The sequence below is a fragment of the Physcomitrium patens genome, chromosome 3 (genome assembly GCF_059467195.1).
Source record: "Physcomitrium patens ecotype Gransden chromosome 3, ASM5946719v1, whole genome shotgun sequence".
Lineage (NCBI taxonomy): Eukaryota > Viridiplantae > Streptophyta > Bryopsida > Funariales > Funariaceae > Physcomitrium > Physcomitrium patens.
In genome coordinates this window covers 3810818-3826210 of record NC_143412.1, presented here as the reverse complement: position 1 = coordinate 3826210, position 15393 = coordinate 3810818, and the positions used below count along the sequence as shown (strand labels likewise).

The 15393-nt window shown below is 41.0% G+C and overlaps 3 protein-coding genes across 7 annotated transcripts; 1 reads left to right on the top strand and 2 right to left on the bottom strand.

Annotated features, from left to right (window-relative positions):
* Positions 1-2757: 2757 nt before the first annotated feature.
* Positions 2758-4829, bottom strand: LOC112280151 (large ribosomal subunit protein bL21m). The gene is made up of 5 exons (XM_024515271.3): positions 4216-4829; positions 3674-3754; positions 3447-3548; positions 3237-3311; positions 2758-3081 (listed from the first exon to the last, which is right to left on the bottom strand). The coding sequence occupies exons 1-5, from the start codon at positions 4672-4674 to the stop codon at positions 2923-2925; spliced, it is 876 nt and encodes a 291-aa protein (XP_024371039.1). The 5' UTR covers positions 4675-4829; the 3' UTR covers positions 2758-2922.
* LOC149989480 (uncharacterized) lies at positions 4691-5461 on the bottom strand. The gene is made up of 3 exons (XM_090248455.1): positions 5256-5461; positions 4984-5119; positions 4691-4830 (listed from the first exon to the last, which is right to left on the bottom strand). Exons 1-3 carry the CDS (start codon positions 5459-5461, stop codon positions 4738-4740), a joined length of 435 nt encoding a protein of 144 aa, XP_090104581.1. The 3' UTR covers positions 4691-4737.
* On the top strand, positions 5328-15159 carry LOC112280150 (ABC transporter B family member 10). 5 transcript variants are annotated; one of them, XM_024515266.3, is made up of 19 exons: positions 5328-5801; positions 6060-6336; positions 6533-6852; positions 7050-7104; positions 7341-7420; positions 7731-7826; positions 7991-8191; positions 8575-8834; positions 8956-9275; positions 9436-9939; positions 10228-10369; positions 10704-10763; positions 10932-11030; positions 11353-11789; positions 12040-12281; positions 12908-13294; positions 13569-13782; positions 14194-14662; positions 14871-15159. In XM_024515266.3, exons 3-19 carry the CDS (start codon positions 6553-6555, stop codon positions 15010-15012), a joined length of 4008 nt encoding a protein of 1335 aa, XP_024371034.1. In that variant the 5' UTR covers positions 5328-5801; positions 6060-6336; positions 6533-6552; the 3' UTR covers positions 15013-15159. The 5 variants fall into 5 exon arrangements, 4 of the variants coding, with proteins under 4 accessions (XP_024371034.1, XP_024371032.1, XP_024371037.1 ...); XR_016502004.1 differs by having other exon boundaries at positions 5664-5801; positions 6060-6188; positions 13569-13828; XM_024515264.3 differs by having other exon boundaries at positions 5664-5801; positions 6060-6188.
* Positions 15160-15393: the final 234 nt, after the last annotated feature.

Genomic DNA, 15393 nt, shown 5'->3' with positions numbered 1-15393 from the left:
TCCTGGTCACATACGTTGCCGCCGGTGTGTGTGCACTGCAGCTGAGAACCTCATTTTCTATCTCGTCAACAATCCGTAGCTAGTACTTGACCCGTAGTAGTGGCCTCCGATCTCGATGCGGAATCAGCACGACATGTCGGTAGCGTCGCTGGGAGTGAAAAAAAACATACATCTTGGAAATCCCACTGTGATCCGATCGCAGCGCGTTGATGTGACAGATGGCCTTCCCTCAACTTGCAATCCAGTTTGAGTTTCTTCCGCTGCAATTTCCTGGCGGATCGTGCTCTGTGGTGATGCGTCTAGTCTGTCACCAACGCTCATCAAGATGAGCACCAGCAAAGTTCAACGACGGGGTTTGCATTGCTGGGATAAGTTCAACTACAGGAATTGTTACAGCTGGTGGTCAATAGCTCCCACAAGGAATGTGCACTCGAATAACTGGAGTTCAAGAACACCGAACCCCTCCTCGGAAACTGTGATTAAAATAATAATCATGTTATGTTTATTTATTTTTAAAAATAAAATACTAATGAAAAAAAAAATTGTAATATAATTATTTGAGATATTGTTAATTTTACATCTTTATTTTCTAATAGACTTATTGTTAAATTCAATAAAAAATCAAGATTATATATATATATATATATATATATATATAGTGAATTTTTTGATAGTTATTGTTTTATGTTTTTAATCTTAAAATATAAGTTTATTAATAGTATTTTAATTTCACAGCTCATTTTCATTCCAATCACTTATTGAAATATTTTCTTATTCAAAACATATTTATGGTAAGAACTAACATATCAATTCTCACATTATGCAAAATCATAATTATTTTTCCATATCTTTCACTTCTATATACTTATGACCACCTTGCCCCCCTTATACCATACCCTTGATTCCAACACAAGACTTCAAACTAGAGTGTAAGCTAAAAAAAAAACATATTTCTAATCATTATCTATTGCTCCCTTAATCAAAAGGATTATTATATCCTTCTTAGCCTTTGAATCTTTATTCTATTTATATTTTTATAATCCAATAGTTGTTCCTACACTTTCACATAAAAAAAACTTTTCTAGTCCATCGACTTCCTCATCTATTATTTTTGTGTCTATTGCAATTCAAATTATCATCTTCTATCAAATTATGTTTGATCTATGTTAAAATCATAACTTCACTTTAAATTTCTTCATAATTATTCAAATGATTGTTTCAAGTTAAAATCAAACATACAATTTTATATATAACATATACATAAAACTTAGAAAGATAAAAAGAAAGAAAAAGGGAGAATAAGATGCATAATTAATCTAGCAATCAAAATTGGAAGTTTCTAAGAGAAAGTGATAACCTCCCAAGCACAAGTAGTATGCATAGATTGATTAACAAATCATTAATTGTAAAATGTTATGAGAACTTACAATAGTTTTAAAATAAAATAAAATAAAATTAATGATTATAAGAAATAAGGATAAGAATTGCAACCATTCCTATCTTTAAAGATATAAAAAATTAAGATCCAAAAATATTTATAAATATATTAAGAGTGCTTAATCCAAATTTTATCCTAATAATTTAAAGATATATTTTAATTTGAAACTCAATTATAAAATTATTATACAATTATATGTGATATATATATATAGTAATAATAAATATATTTATGATTTAGAGATTCAAAAAAAATATTTTGGTTACATAATTTTGTATACTTATATGCATATACATTTGTATATATATATATAAACCAGAATAATAAATCAATGTTTAGATGTTTTATTTGAATATATATACAATATCTCCTCTCTTCCTCCCTACCCCAATAATTAACATGATTAATTGCAAGAAAAAATATTATTTATCAAAAATTGCATATTAAAAGTAAGATGGAAATCAACCTTTCCAAGATCCTACAATCTATTGTTTATTTCTATCCTAGCAACCACATGGCCTTGACTCACCCACCCAATCATGTATAGTTATGTGGCCCCATCAACCACATGGCATCTATTAATTACCTCTTAATTAATAAAAAGCAATGAAAACCAATTAATTATTAGAAATTAAAGATTATTAATTATATACCATAGAATGAAAATAGTTCTTAAAATTTTGATTGATTATTGGAGTTATTAGCTTTTGAAGGATTAATTATTGGAAGGAACACTATCTATATATACATAATATGTAATATCTACAACAACAACAACAAACAAACAAACAAATAAATAAATAAATAAATAACATGTACACATGAAGTCTATATATATATACACATTATTAAACCATTGTGGCTGAAATAAAGTTTTAGCAAGATTGGAATCAAAACAACATTAATACAGAAACAAAGTAATCCCATGATAATCCCAATGTTCCTGATGTGTTGGGTACCTACATTTCGCTTGGTTTTCGCATACGAAGGCTCTGTTGTATTAGAAACTGATTGAAATAAACGGATAGAGCAATCGATTACCTCAAAGCTGAAACTGCAACTATAGCAATGTGTTGCACCCCTGGACAATAGCTTGAACAAGGAAATCGAACCTTTTGAACAGCAAAATAAATGAAGTAAAGCCTGGACGGTGATGATGTCTTCTCACAAGGAGACATGATGATCGGTGTAAGATATATTCCTCTAATTGTGACGATTTAACCAATTCTGTTGACTCATTGTTCAATGACCCCAAATATAACTAGGTTGGACATGTTAGTGTACGAAAATTAGTCAATTGATCGCCTCAACTCAAAAGCTGGGAAAGATGCATCATCAGCACACGAGGGCTAGAAACTCATGTCCCCTCATGGTGATTATTACTTGAAGAACGAAAATACAGAAAATGGTCACAATTCCTAAAACAGATTATAGTTGTTGCATTGATTTGCTCGATCAGCAATTCACCGTCCCTGCATTGTGTTTCAAGCTAAAGCAGGTGTGGGAATACCACCTAGATTTGTATCAGCGCTAGTGTGGTTTACCTTTTTCGAAGGAGTGGCTTTAAGTTTCTGAGATACTGATGGGAAAGGCTCGTCCAGGTTGATGCCTTTGACCTCCAAAATTCGAAGTCGCGTCAATTCCTGCAAAAATTTGCACAGAAGCCCCCAGTGAAAAAAAAACCACTTACCGTTTGATCTTTTGGCGTACAAAATCGTAAGAAGTAGCGTTTTGGTATACCCAGCAAGCCACTACACACATCTAAGACAAGCAAACACCGATAAGGTTCAGTCCCCACTTGGCGATGACCAGTAGTCCTTCGATAGTTCTTTCGTCTCTTTTTCTTGAAAATGATCACCTTCTCATCCAACGCCTGCATCAAGCCATGTGCACATGCCACATATCAACAGTCTCTCTACTTAAAATTAAAATCCATACCAGAGTAATGCAGTTATCCAGAAAATGAGTTCTAAGACTTTGAACATAAAGATTACGAGTTCTTCCTTACATGTTCTTCAACAACAGCAAAGACTGCAGCGTCGGGTACAGTAGGTCGACCAACGATGGTCTGGTCTTTTGATCCGAGCAGAAGGACCTTATTCAGCATCAACTGCAGAAAGACCGAATTGGATCAAGCCCAGCATTTATGATAAAATAATTTCATTAACGGTTGGAAAATGAATAAATACATAAAAATGTAAAATGGAATAATTATCACTACGATGATATACATACCTTGTCATTGATGTCACAGTACTTAAGTTTCTCAGTGTAAATGAGATCATTTGGAGATACCTTGAACTGATGGCTACCAACCTATACAGCACAAACATCAGAATGGAGAATGCATTGCACTAGTGATAACTACATCATCCAGCTACGCAAGAGCCGCGAAACTTGCGGAATTGAACCTTAGTTCCTAGATGTTGCATCAATGTAGAACCCCATTGCTACAATATCTTAACAGCATAACACCATTCATAAAGATGTATCCATAAAACCATGCCTTAGCCTACACTGGAGCCTAGGAGGGCTGAAAAAATAACAGGACATATTTCGAAGTTGTTAAGCCAATAATCGTAATGTCTACAACTCAGGAGGTGTACTGTTCAGTAACTCTAACTTTCAAAGATCTGCATGCTTAGAGTGTAGAAAGCATGAAATCTTTCCCAAAACTCTCCAAATAATCTGGATATTTGAACATATAAATTATTACAGACAACAATCATAGATTCAACTCAGGCTTTGTCTTCATAAATGGAGTGAGGGAAACATACTTGAACGACTGCAAATGCCTTCGGCTTTTTGTTTTTCCCAAAATTATCTTCGGTGTAGCGATCAACAACTTTGTAGCCGATCACTTCTGCCAGTTTCCGCTGCTCATTATTCAGTTTAAAGGGTCTGGGTGGAGCCACAGTTGGTGCCTTTGGGGCTTCCACAATCGTCTGTGACAAATCATCTATCTTCTCACTTGAGAACCCTTCGGTTGCATCAGTGCTGAAAACCCGACCAAATGGCACCAACTGTGTCAGGCTCCGCAGCCTCACATCCTCTTTCCCACACTGAAAACCCTTATTTGCAACAGGAGAAATGGAAAGGTATCTTGACGACACCAGCGTTTCATCGGTGGGCGACACAACAGGGGAAGATGCCAGAGAGATGCCAGAGTTTGAGAAAGAGGGGAGAACACTTCTACAAACCCTACGAGAGAGCAAACGCGCTGCCGCCATAGCCATCGTAAATAAATCCCCCACAGCAGCACTGCTAAAGTTTACATCCAACAACTCGTGGCCATGCTGTCAAATGCCAACCTCTCTCACCAGAAAGTGACTCCCATAACAATCCCAGACCGCAACACTAGACCAGGCTCGCAAACCACACCTAGCTTCAATCTGCGCAAGCCACCAAGAAGAGAAAAGGAACAGTCAGAATAAACGTCACAGCTCAAGTTAATTAAAAATCTACCCCCCAACACCAAACCCTGCAAACCCAAGAGCTTCCACACACGAGAAACCCTAAAATCCTTCGATCTCTCAGAGCTTTACCATCACATTGCACAAATTCGGCGAACCTGGGCACGGGGAATCAACCAAGAGGATGCAAGAAACCGCAAATGAGCACCGAACTGAGTGCGGCAGGTAGAAGAAATCACCAGGGTGCACACGAGGAGGGTGTCGAGGACTTACCGGAGGGTTTAGGGTTTAGTCAAGAGCTCCGCGAAGGCTTTTCCACATGGAGAGAGACGATGTTCCCATTTTGGGAACGATGCGGGAACGCAGCGGCAAATGCTTTGTGGAACGATTGGCGAGGCCACTGCCTGATGATCAGGGGGATGCCCTGTAGAATGATATGGATCCATGCAACTGCCGCGATCTCCACGCCCCTTTGCAAAGTAACGAACTCCCAACCCACTATGCCCTTCCCACACCATCTCGTACTTCGATTTCGAATTGCCCAGCTCCTCAAATTCAGGTTTTGAGCGTTACTTTCATCGTCACCCGTTTGATTTAAGGCTGATTCCATCTCGATTTCTGCTGCAGCTCTTGACGCAACGGAGCTGCTGCATGTATGTTACTCTGCACTGCTGGTGCAGAAACTCGTGTTCAACAGACGTGGGTCGATTCTGCTTGTGCCCATCTTGTTGCGCTTGGTATATCAGCTTTTAAGCAGTATGGATGTGCATGTGGTTGCGAAACGTGGAGACACGGAAGGTTGTGAAAGGATTGTCTAGGGGTTGTGGACTCGTGGTTTGTGGTGTGGGTTGACGGGATTCGGGAGCCATGTCTCAATTGCGGGTGAATGGGTGATGGCATAAGTGTCGGACTGTTTTGGATCAGCTGGTTGATGATTCATTCTGGTTCTGGTAAGAGATGCGTGCACTTGGATATGTAACTTGAATTTGTATACTTGTTCAATTTTCAGTCAACTAGGAGTAGAACTTCAAATTATGGTCTGCACCCAGGCTCATGGGATACCTAATTCTAGCAGAAGTGTGCATGGTAACCTAATTGGAAAATATGCTTGCGAGTAAAAAGTGTTTTTCAGTTTTGTTCCGAACTGTTTAGGTGGGGAACAAGAGTGTGTCACAGGAGTTATGGATTGGTCCCATGTCTGATTTCAGGTACAAAATTGTGGTGATCAAAAACGATGAAGCTGCCAGAGTTAGACTCTGTCGAACTGGAAAATCGTGTGAAGGAAAAGAGGAAATCGATGATAGAAAAATCCGAGAGTCTCAGCGCTCCCAGCAGAAGTGAGGCTTTCTAAACTACTCTTTACTTTGCACGTCCTCTTCGCAACCAGTCCTCTGGAATTAACCAAAACCCAAGGTTTACGGCCATCATCTTATACTCACTCACCGCAACTCTCTGCAAGTTTACACTCACCCTACTTTGATCTTGGTGAGTAGCTAAACCTAATTTTAGACACTTCGCGAGTTCTGTTCTCGCTTTGCTATCCAATGCTCAGAGGATCTTGATGCATAAATTATCAGACATTTGATATTACATTTATCAGAGAATTCAAGTCTGAGTGACGAATGCCAAGCAATCCTTGAGGACTATAATCTGACAAGTCCATTCTTGGACATGAGTGCAGAAAATTGTGATTACGAAGCCATGGGTCTTCAATCTCTGCGAACACCATCTCCGAAGCAACAGTCGAGGCCGATTACACCAAAGAATAGTTCTAAACAGACGAAAATCAGAAATATAAAGGGGAAAGTACAGAGAGTAGCCTATCACAAGCTGTTCTCGTTTGCAGATAAGGTAGACTACGTTCTAATGGTGGTTGGAGGAACCGCGGCAGTTCTTCACGGGGCGGCTGTCCCCGTTTTCTTCATTTACTTCTCCAGGCTCATCAATGACCTGGGTCATTCCATGGGTGATCCCATGAAGCAGACTGCAGAAGTTTCTCGGGTTCCTTATCTGAACCTAAATGCCCTTGTCTCATTTGCTTTGTGTCTATAGTGGCTCTCTGTTAGCATTCTTAAAAACCACAATGAATTCCTCTTTCATCAAACTTGAGGATGTCGTTGCTTATAGTGAGGACCCTAAACTCTCTGATTGCGATAATCATGCCCTGTCTTACCATGCACGTACCGTGGCATGTGCAGTATTCTATGAACTTTTTTTACTTGGGAATCCATTGCTTGGTAACAGCATGGTTAGGTGAACAATCCGTCATATCCAACTCGTCTTAGATCCATTAGTAGTTAACTGTTGGGGCACCATACTCTCAGTACAGCTAGTCGTTGTATTCAAGTTATGTCTGACAAGATGAACAAGCACCGATACTCATTCATATGCTTTAAGGATCGCTACCTAGGTAGAGTAGAATTGGAAATTTAATTGCAATGAAACAATCGAAGAGCAGCACCCTCAGTAGTTTGTCTCATGGTGTGCAGAGGTTTCGTGTTGGATGATTACTGGTGAGCGTCAGTCGGCTCGTATACGGACAAAATACTTGCACGCAATTCTATCTGAGGTATGAACATAAGAACTGAAAGAAGACCTTCATTAGGGCTTTCTGCAAGTCTTTGCTTATGCTGTTCATACATAAGTCCCGGACACGTCAAGGGGTTCACTGACATCTAAACCTTTTTGAAGTCACCTTTTCATATTGCATAGCTCCATCCAAATTGTTGATGTATGTCGTGGCGGTTTCTTGTTATGAAGATCGTTGCCATATCTAGGCATGTATGATTGCGATTGAGTTTTGCCATGTAATACCAACATGACTAGAAGGTGTAGGTACTGACTGGGTGGAGTATGATCTTACGGACTTGTGCATACAGGAAGTTGGCTTCTTTGACACGGATTCTTGCACTTCTGAGCTCGTTAGTCGAATTTCAAGTGACACCCTGCTAGTTCAAGAGGCTATTGGCGACAAAGTAATTTCCTCACCACAATAACATTCATTTGTGTATAAAAGATGATTCGGAGGAATCGATTATAAATCTACCCTTAAGTTAAGAAAGTCTTGCTTTACTTTGGAATTTTTTGTGGTTATATCATGCTGTACCCGTAGAATGAGATTGGGATAAGCTTTGTGCAGGCAGGGAACTTTTTGCACTATGCTGCCGTTTTTGTGTCTGGAATCTGTGTGAGTTTCGGAACCGTCTGGCAGCTGACAGCCGTGACACTGTCAGTGCTGCCTTTGCTTGCTGCAGCGGGAGGGGCATACTTAGCCATACGAGTCGGCCAAACCAAGTGGAGCCAGGAAGCTTATTCCAAAGCTGGTAGCATAGCAGAAGAGGTACTGTTATTTCCAATACTAACTGAAGCCAACTGCATTTTACTGTGAGAGTGTTGCTTTAGATTTTATAAACTTGAGAGCTTTCAGCTACTTCCTGACACATATCGCTAGAATTTCATGTCACTTCCTTCATAGTCTCGATCCCTCGAAATATATTTCAAAACACTGTTGAAGGTAGGAGAGAGATTATTTAAGATTGTGACCAGAAATACATAGCGAGGCAGTCTTTTACCAGTTATCGGAAGGGCATGTTCACTTGCCAAGTGTACAATTATTCTTTACAATTCCTTTCGAATATGTGGTTCAACACTGAGATGTTGGTTACAACATCAATCCCATCATTATCATACCTAGAACGTGGATGTGGCATGTGGATTGGACAGGCGATCGCTCAAGTGCGGACAGTGTACTCGTTTGTGGGTGAGGTGAAAACGCAAAAAGCTTACAGCAAAGCTCTCCACAGAACACTAGATATGGCCAAGCGAGCAGGGATTGCTAAGGGTTTAAGCGTTGGCTTAACTCATGGTCTCCTCATTGCTGTGTGGGGTTTATTATTTTGGTATGCCAGTCTGTTGGTGTTGCGTAAGAGCGCGAATGGTGGGCAAGCCTTTACCACTATCATCAACGCTGTTATCAGTGGCCTGTAGGAATACATCCAACTCCTCTGGACTGCACTAGAATTCCACTATGTATACACTATCATTTTAAATAATTTTAAACATGATTATGAACCGTAATTCAACTTCTCGATGTTGAACTTGCAGTTCACTTGGCCAGATAGCTCCAAATATACACATCTTTGCCAAGGGAACAGCTGCCGGGTTCAATGTTATGCAAGTCATTGAGAGGAAGCGGCTGCGAGATTGTAGACGTAGTACAGACGGAAAAATCCTACCTCAATTAGCAGGTCACATTGAGCTTCGAGATATAAGCTTCAGCTACCCGTCTCGTCCCAATGTGAAGATTTTTGACAAATTTAATATTACCATTCCAGCAGGCACGACAGTTGCCATTGTTGGTAATAGTGGGTCGGGGAAATCGACCATCATCTCTTTGATTGAACGATTTTATGATCCCACCGCAGGTACATCAACCCTGATAAGACATGTCTAAGACTTGTGTGTTTCCCACTGGGAACTAGGCTATTGAGTACCTATTCGAGTTTAATGAGAGGAAAATGATGTAGATTATTTGAAACAACTGTTGATCTAAGTCCTCATTAAATGGCCTCGTACTGTGCGTAGGTGAGGTTCTTGTCGACGGTCACGACATCAAAACTTTGCGGCTTAGCTGGCTGCGAGGGAAGATCGGGTTGGTAAATCAGGAGCCGGTTTTATTTGCGACGAGCATACTAGAAAACATCCTGTACGGCAAAGAAGGAGCGTCGGCAGCAGAAGTGACAGCTATGGCAAAAGCTTCCAACGCACATTCCTTCATCGACAAATTACCGCAAAGGTACGATACGCAAGTGGGGGAGAGAGGGGTGCAGCTCTCTGGGGGTCAGAAGCAGAGAGTTGCAATTGCCAGGGCCATGTTGAAGAATCCAACCATTCTTCTCCTGGACGAAGCCACCAGTGCCTTGGATGCGGGTTCGGAGCAGCTGGTGCAGGAAGCGTTGGATAGGTTAATGATCGGCCGAACGACTGTGGTAATCGCCCATCGTCTTTCGACTATTCGCAACGCCAACGCCATCTTTGTGGTGCAGAATGGAAGGGTGGTGGAATCAGGAACCCACAATGAGCTCCTTGGTATTAGTCTCTCTTCACATGTACATCGTCTCAGAAAGATTCTTAATTTCACCTTTTAAGCGGAGATCCATTCCGACAGCATAAAGCAAGAGTTACGTATGTTAGCGATCATTACTTTCTTCTGAAAATTAGAGAAGTCTTACGTTGTCTTTCTTATTTGCTATCTATCTCTGTGTACTTCCGCTTGTGATATCCTCTTTTCAAACTTTTTTCAAACAATTTACAGCCTGCAGCTATTAATTGACGGTAAATTCCTGATGTGCATGAATTATAATACCCTTTCCAAAGGTGAGGGGAACGAAGGGGCTTATGCGAAATTAGTGCGATTGCAACAGACGGACCCTTTCAAGGAGACTGTTAGGGAAAAGTCTCCATGGTTTGACAATTGTATCCGAAGCGGTACTCCAGGCATCACAACTAGACATTCTAGGTACATAATTCGCATCCAGTAACTGAGGTGTGATATATGATCTCTGGACGTTCTTGCCCTTAGGCAGATGTGTTCAACTCGTTTTGATGTTTGAGGCTGTCACCGTGAGGGATTTCCAACTTAGAAGGCTCAAATGTTGGAGATTCCCTGACTGTTCATCGTTCACGAAGTTGCGTCTGTACAGCCGCAGAGTTTGTTGACTTGAACTTCCATCTGCATTATACGACAGGTGCACCCGCAGGAATGTAGGAATGTGCGAATTTTGAGAACTAGGATAATGATAAATAACCACATCTATATTCTTTAATTTTGAATTATTGAACTATTGTTGCAGTCCTGGCAGCGAGAGAGGGGATCTGTATGAAGTGAGTTTGTCGCCAGAACCTCTTTTCACGTATGTGTGCTCTGCATTTTATGTAATGCCCCTTTTATCTGCTGGATGTTTGCTATGTACAATGCATACACCTCTTATCTTTTGTTTCATCTCTTTTACAAGAGTGGTTAGTAGGTTACCCTTTCGTTGCGATTGGCTGAATCGGTTCTTGAGAGGATCTATGTGCAGGCATCCTCAGGATATGCATCTGCCTGGGTCGATTTTGCCGAACGTTAGGGAAAGCAAGTCTTCTGATTGCAGCCCCACCCTGACAATGCACAACTCCAAGTATGCCTGATTCTGGGCTCTTATCGGTTTCTCACTGTCCTTCATTCCTAAGTGCTTGTGATTCATGCCAATGCAGTTCGCAAATTTGGATGGTTCCTAACAAAGTATGGAGGATTATTATGGGAGTTTTTAGGCTGGTTTTGGTCCAAAGTTGAAATTGTCTTGTCGGGAGGAATGAAAAGATCTTGTCAACACATTAATCATCCTTGATTACATATGCATGGACTCTAGTTTGAACTCCATGCATGTGTAATTAAGGATGACTGACCATGGGTGACTACCACCCTATGTACTGATGATGACGAGCATATTTATGATGCAGGCCGTCAAGATTATCATCTTTAATTGAACAGTTAAACGAACGGCACAGCGCAAGACCACATCACGACACTTCAGATTCTGATATATCTGCAGCCTCAACCTCAGGATCCACCCCGAAAACTGTGCTGATTTCTTGTGAACCATCCTTCAGACGCTTATTAATGCTTAACGCCCCTGAATGGCCTTATGCAATCCTGGGATCAATTGGTGCATCATTGGCAGGCTGGAAAACCCCCCTTGCTGCCCTTGGTATGAGTGACATCTTGGTGTCGTTTTACACTTTCGATGACTGGTATATCAAGCATCAGGTCCGTAAGATATGCTTGTTGTTCACTGGAGCTATTCCTGTCACGGTACTTGCATTTGTAATGCAGAATTACTTTTTCGAGGTAATGGGGGAGCGTCTAACAATTCGTGTCCGTGAAAAGATGCTTACATGTAAGCTTCTCTCGTGTTGTCCTACGCTGTTTCTTTTACTTTGCTTGCTTCCTCTCGTTAGAAAGCTGCTTGTCTAGTGTCTCAAATGCAGTCAGGGATAGATGGCATCATAAATTTGTTGGGAATGGATTAGTCCAGTTTGCCATCATGTCAGTAATCAAATCATGATATAAATCCGTGAGTTCCCGAAGCATCATTTTTGAGGTTTGTTAGATCCCCTAATACCAGTTGCAGGGTCTGGGATTGACAGCAATTCTTCGGCAAGAGGTGGGCTGGTTTGATCAAGACGAGAACAATAGCAGTTTGGTGGCATCCCGACTTTCAATGGATGCAACACTTGTGAGAGCCTTCGTTGGTGATCGTGCCTCTGTGATCCTAATGACACTGGCACTCATGTTGCTGGCCTTTGGTATTGCATTCTACTTGGACTGGAAAGTTGCTTTCGTGGTGTTGGCGACTTATCCATTCATGGTTGGTGCTTTTATCGGTGAGGTAATGTGTCGCTGTCCTGTTCTGGTGACAAAAGTATTTCTTAGACCTGTAAATTAATTTTCCACTTTTAGGATCATGAATATCTTATGATTGTTATTTTTAGGATTAGAACGACTGGTTCTATGCAGGGCGTTCTTACTCTTGTGAATAATGTTACCTGGACATGGCAAGTGTTTTTCCTCCATCATCGCTTGACTCACCAGATGTCTGACTCAGATGCACTAGTGAGGGTTCATAAGATTACACACATGACCTCCAAATGTCGGGCTCTCTCCAATGTTGTTGTCCAACTTTGGAGAACTAGTTTAATTTCTGATCCGAAGATTATATGAGACTTGGATATTTTTCCACAAAGCTGTGTTTGTTTATAACATTAAATATATTTTGGACAGAATTTTTGGGCATGTGAACTTTTCGAATGTTTAGTAGTCGTGCCTTTTTTTTTTTTTTTTTTATCATAAACATTTTTCATTCCAGAGCTTCAAGAATTTAAGAGAAGCTCTGACATTCTTTTGAGTAGTGGTATTTCGCCACGTGCAATCAAAAAACTAATAAAACATATGAAAGAGAGGTATTAGCAGGCATTATTCAGCTAACGGCAAGAGGAAAGTTGATGGTGAATGCAGCATCATTTTCTGAAAGGTTTTGGGGGGGACGTAGCTAAGGCATACGCAAGGGCTAGTATGGTGGCTACAGAAGCAGTGAGCAACATCCGCACTGTGGCAGCCTTCTGTGCAGAAGATAAAGTCTTGGACCTCTTCATCCGTGAGCTCGCTTTACCTAAGCGCCGCGCATTTGTTCGTGGACAGGTTGCTGGAATAGGTTATGGGCTGTCGCAATTCTTCGTTTTCAGCTCCTACGGATTGGCCATGTGGTACTCCTCGACATTGGTTACCCATGGGGGATTTAATGATTTTTCCAACATTATCCGAACTTTTATCGTGCTGGTCGTCACTGCAGTCATGCTCGCCGAATCTCTCACAATGGCTCCGGATATATTGAAAGGATCCCAGGTATTGATCAACAACTTAAGCTGTGAAAATCCCTCTCTCACCAGGTTGTTGTCCTGATACTGCTGGTGCTGATTGGTGTACTTTATATGCTTCACACTCCACGTATCCCTTCTTACTTAAATTTCAATGATCAGTCATCTTTTCTAGAAGAACTGGCTGACATTTTGGTTTTCAACTATTCCACGTCACACAGTATCACTACAGAGTATGAAAAAATTCTGGTATATCACGTTTGAAATACATCCTAATCAAGAGCTACTCCGACGGATTACAGGCTTTGAAATCTATTTTTTGTATTCTGGACCGAGAGACTGAAATCGACCCTGAAAATTCAACTGCTGAAGATGTGCTGGAGGTGCGAGGTGACATTAGCTTAAAGCATGTCCACTTCACGTACCCCTCCAGATCTGACACAATCATATTCAAAGATTTCAGCCTGAAGGTTCATGCTGGGAGGAGTCTTGCATTGGTCGGTGCCAGTGGCTCAGGTTTCTGTCTCTGCCTTCACTCCCTGCTATCCAACTGCTTCTCCAGGTACTTATTGATCTAGCTAGTCAGCATAGTTTTCTACTTGCAAGAAACATGTAATACACTAGCGCACCTATTGATTCATACCGCAAGCGACGTCATTGTGTGAAGGTCATACCCCTTGTTTGTAAGTGCAGCGATGGAGTTCATACCACTTAAATAGATGCATTTGGCTACCTTCTAGTCCAGTATCGGCATCGTATCTTAGAAATGTATAGATCATTAAACTCGGAATTGCAGGTGGCCAATATTCCATGTTATAACTCCCTCTGTGCTTGTGGTCTCTCAGTAATACTAACTTTAGAAAGAACGTAAATTTGCAACATCTCAAAGGAAAAATTTAATAATAATTGATTTTCATTTGTATGTAGGAAAGAGCTCAGTCATTGCTCTTATTGCAAGATTCTATGATCCCACATCAGGAAAGGTGAAGATTGATGGGCATGACATCAAGAAGCTTAGGTTGCGCTCACTGCGCCGTCATATTGCACTTGTTCAACAAGAACCTGCGTTGTTTGCGACAACAATTCACGAGAACATTTTGTACGGCCGAGACGGTGCATCTGACGCAGAGATTGTGGAGGCAGCCCAGGCTGCTAATGCCCACAATTTTATTTGTTGTTTACCAGAGGGGTACAATACAGAGGTTGGGGAAAGGGGTGTGCAGCTGTCAGGTGGCCAGAAACAGAGAGTGGCGATTGCCCGGGCAGTGCTCAAGGATCCGGCTATCTTGCTTCTGGACGAGGCAACGAGCGCATTGGACTCACACTCAGAGGGGATTGTTCAGGAGGCTCTGGACAAGCTCATGCATGGCCGCACTACAGTCCTCATTGCGCACAGGTACTGCACATCCTCCGCTATTCTCTTCAAGTGTGGCTTTTCAATATCATTTACAGAATAGCACTATCATATCGTTGCAAATCACACGAACGAAAAAATCTTCCATATGTAGAACGTGGCTCTTTCAATGTGTTTCAAGATAAGGTTAGGTATGAATTTGATGTCTTGGGTAGATTGAATACCAATTACTGCCTTGCTGTGTGTACAGGTTGTCCACAGTGAGGAATGCCGATACTATAGCTGTGGTACGGGATGGACAGATAGTGGAGAAAGGAACGCATAAACAGTTGATGGCTAGGACGGATGGTGCATACACTAACCTCATCAATCTTGTTAAATCACGTGAATAGGTGATTTTGAAATTAGTACACCAATTGTTTGTGACATTAATACGACCTTCTCATTCGAGATCTGGGGTCCAACATTGAATTTCTGTGAACTCGCTTGATGCATCTGTCTCAATGCTTTACTAGATAAAGTTCTGCTTTTTGTTTTCTTTTCTCTATGGGTAGTGCGTGATTATCTACTCATTCTCTTGCTCTCTTCAAAACCTTGACCCATCACTTCACCAGGATGGCTTTCCAGTACAGACAGTATTGTGCAGGTTGATAGCAGCCATACTTCAGATCTCTTATAACAGGGTGAGCGATTTTGATATGTTCATCTAGTACAAACCTGAGAGTTTTCAACAGTGAGCTACAGTCAGAAGCTTCTATTGAGCAGGCTCCTAT

Bases quoted from the DNA above. Each gene is read 5' to 3' on its own strand.
- LOC112280151 (XM_024515271.3), bottom strand. From the start codon at position 4,674: ATGGCTATGGCGGCAGCGCGTTTGCTCTCTCGTAGGGTTTGTAGAAGT. The intron at 3,549-3,673 runs GTATGTATATCA...GTCTTTCTGCAG, and splicing joins ACTGTGACATCAATGACAAG to TTGATGCTGAATAAGGTCCT. The intron at 3,082-3,236 runs GTGGGGACTGAA...AAATTTTTGCAG, and splicing joins GGACTACTGGTCATCGCCAA to GAATTGACGCGACTTCGAAT.
- LOC149989480 (XM_090248455.1), bottom strand. From the start codon at position 5,461: ATGGAATCAGCCTTAAATCAAACGGGTGACGATGAAAGTAACGCTCAA. The intron at 5,120-5,255 runs GCAGTGGCCTCG...CCCTCCGGTAAG, and splicing joins GGCATCCCCCTGATCATCAG to TCCTCGACACCCTCCTCGTG. The intron at 4,831-4,983 runs GTAAAGCTCTGA...TGGCTTGCGCAG, and splicing joins CGAATTTGTGCAATGTGATG to ATTGAAGCTAGGTGTGGTTT.
- LOC112280150 (XM_024515264.3), top strand. From the start codon at position 6,086: ATGAAGCTGCCAGAGTTAGACTCTGTCGAACTGGAAAATCGTGTGAAG. The intron at 7,105-7,340 runs GTGAACAATCCG...CATGGTGTGCAG, and splicing joins CTTGGTAACAGCATGGTTAG to AGGTTTCGTGTTGGATGATT. The intron at 9,276-9,435 runs GTACATCAACCC...TACTGTGCGTAG, and splicing joins ATTTTATGATCCCACCGCAG to GTGAGGTTCTTGTCGACGGT.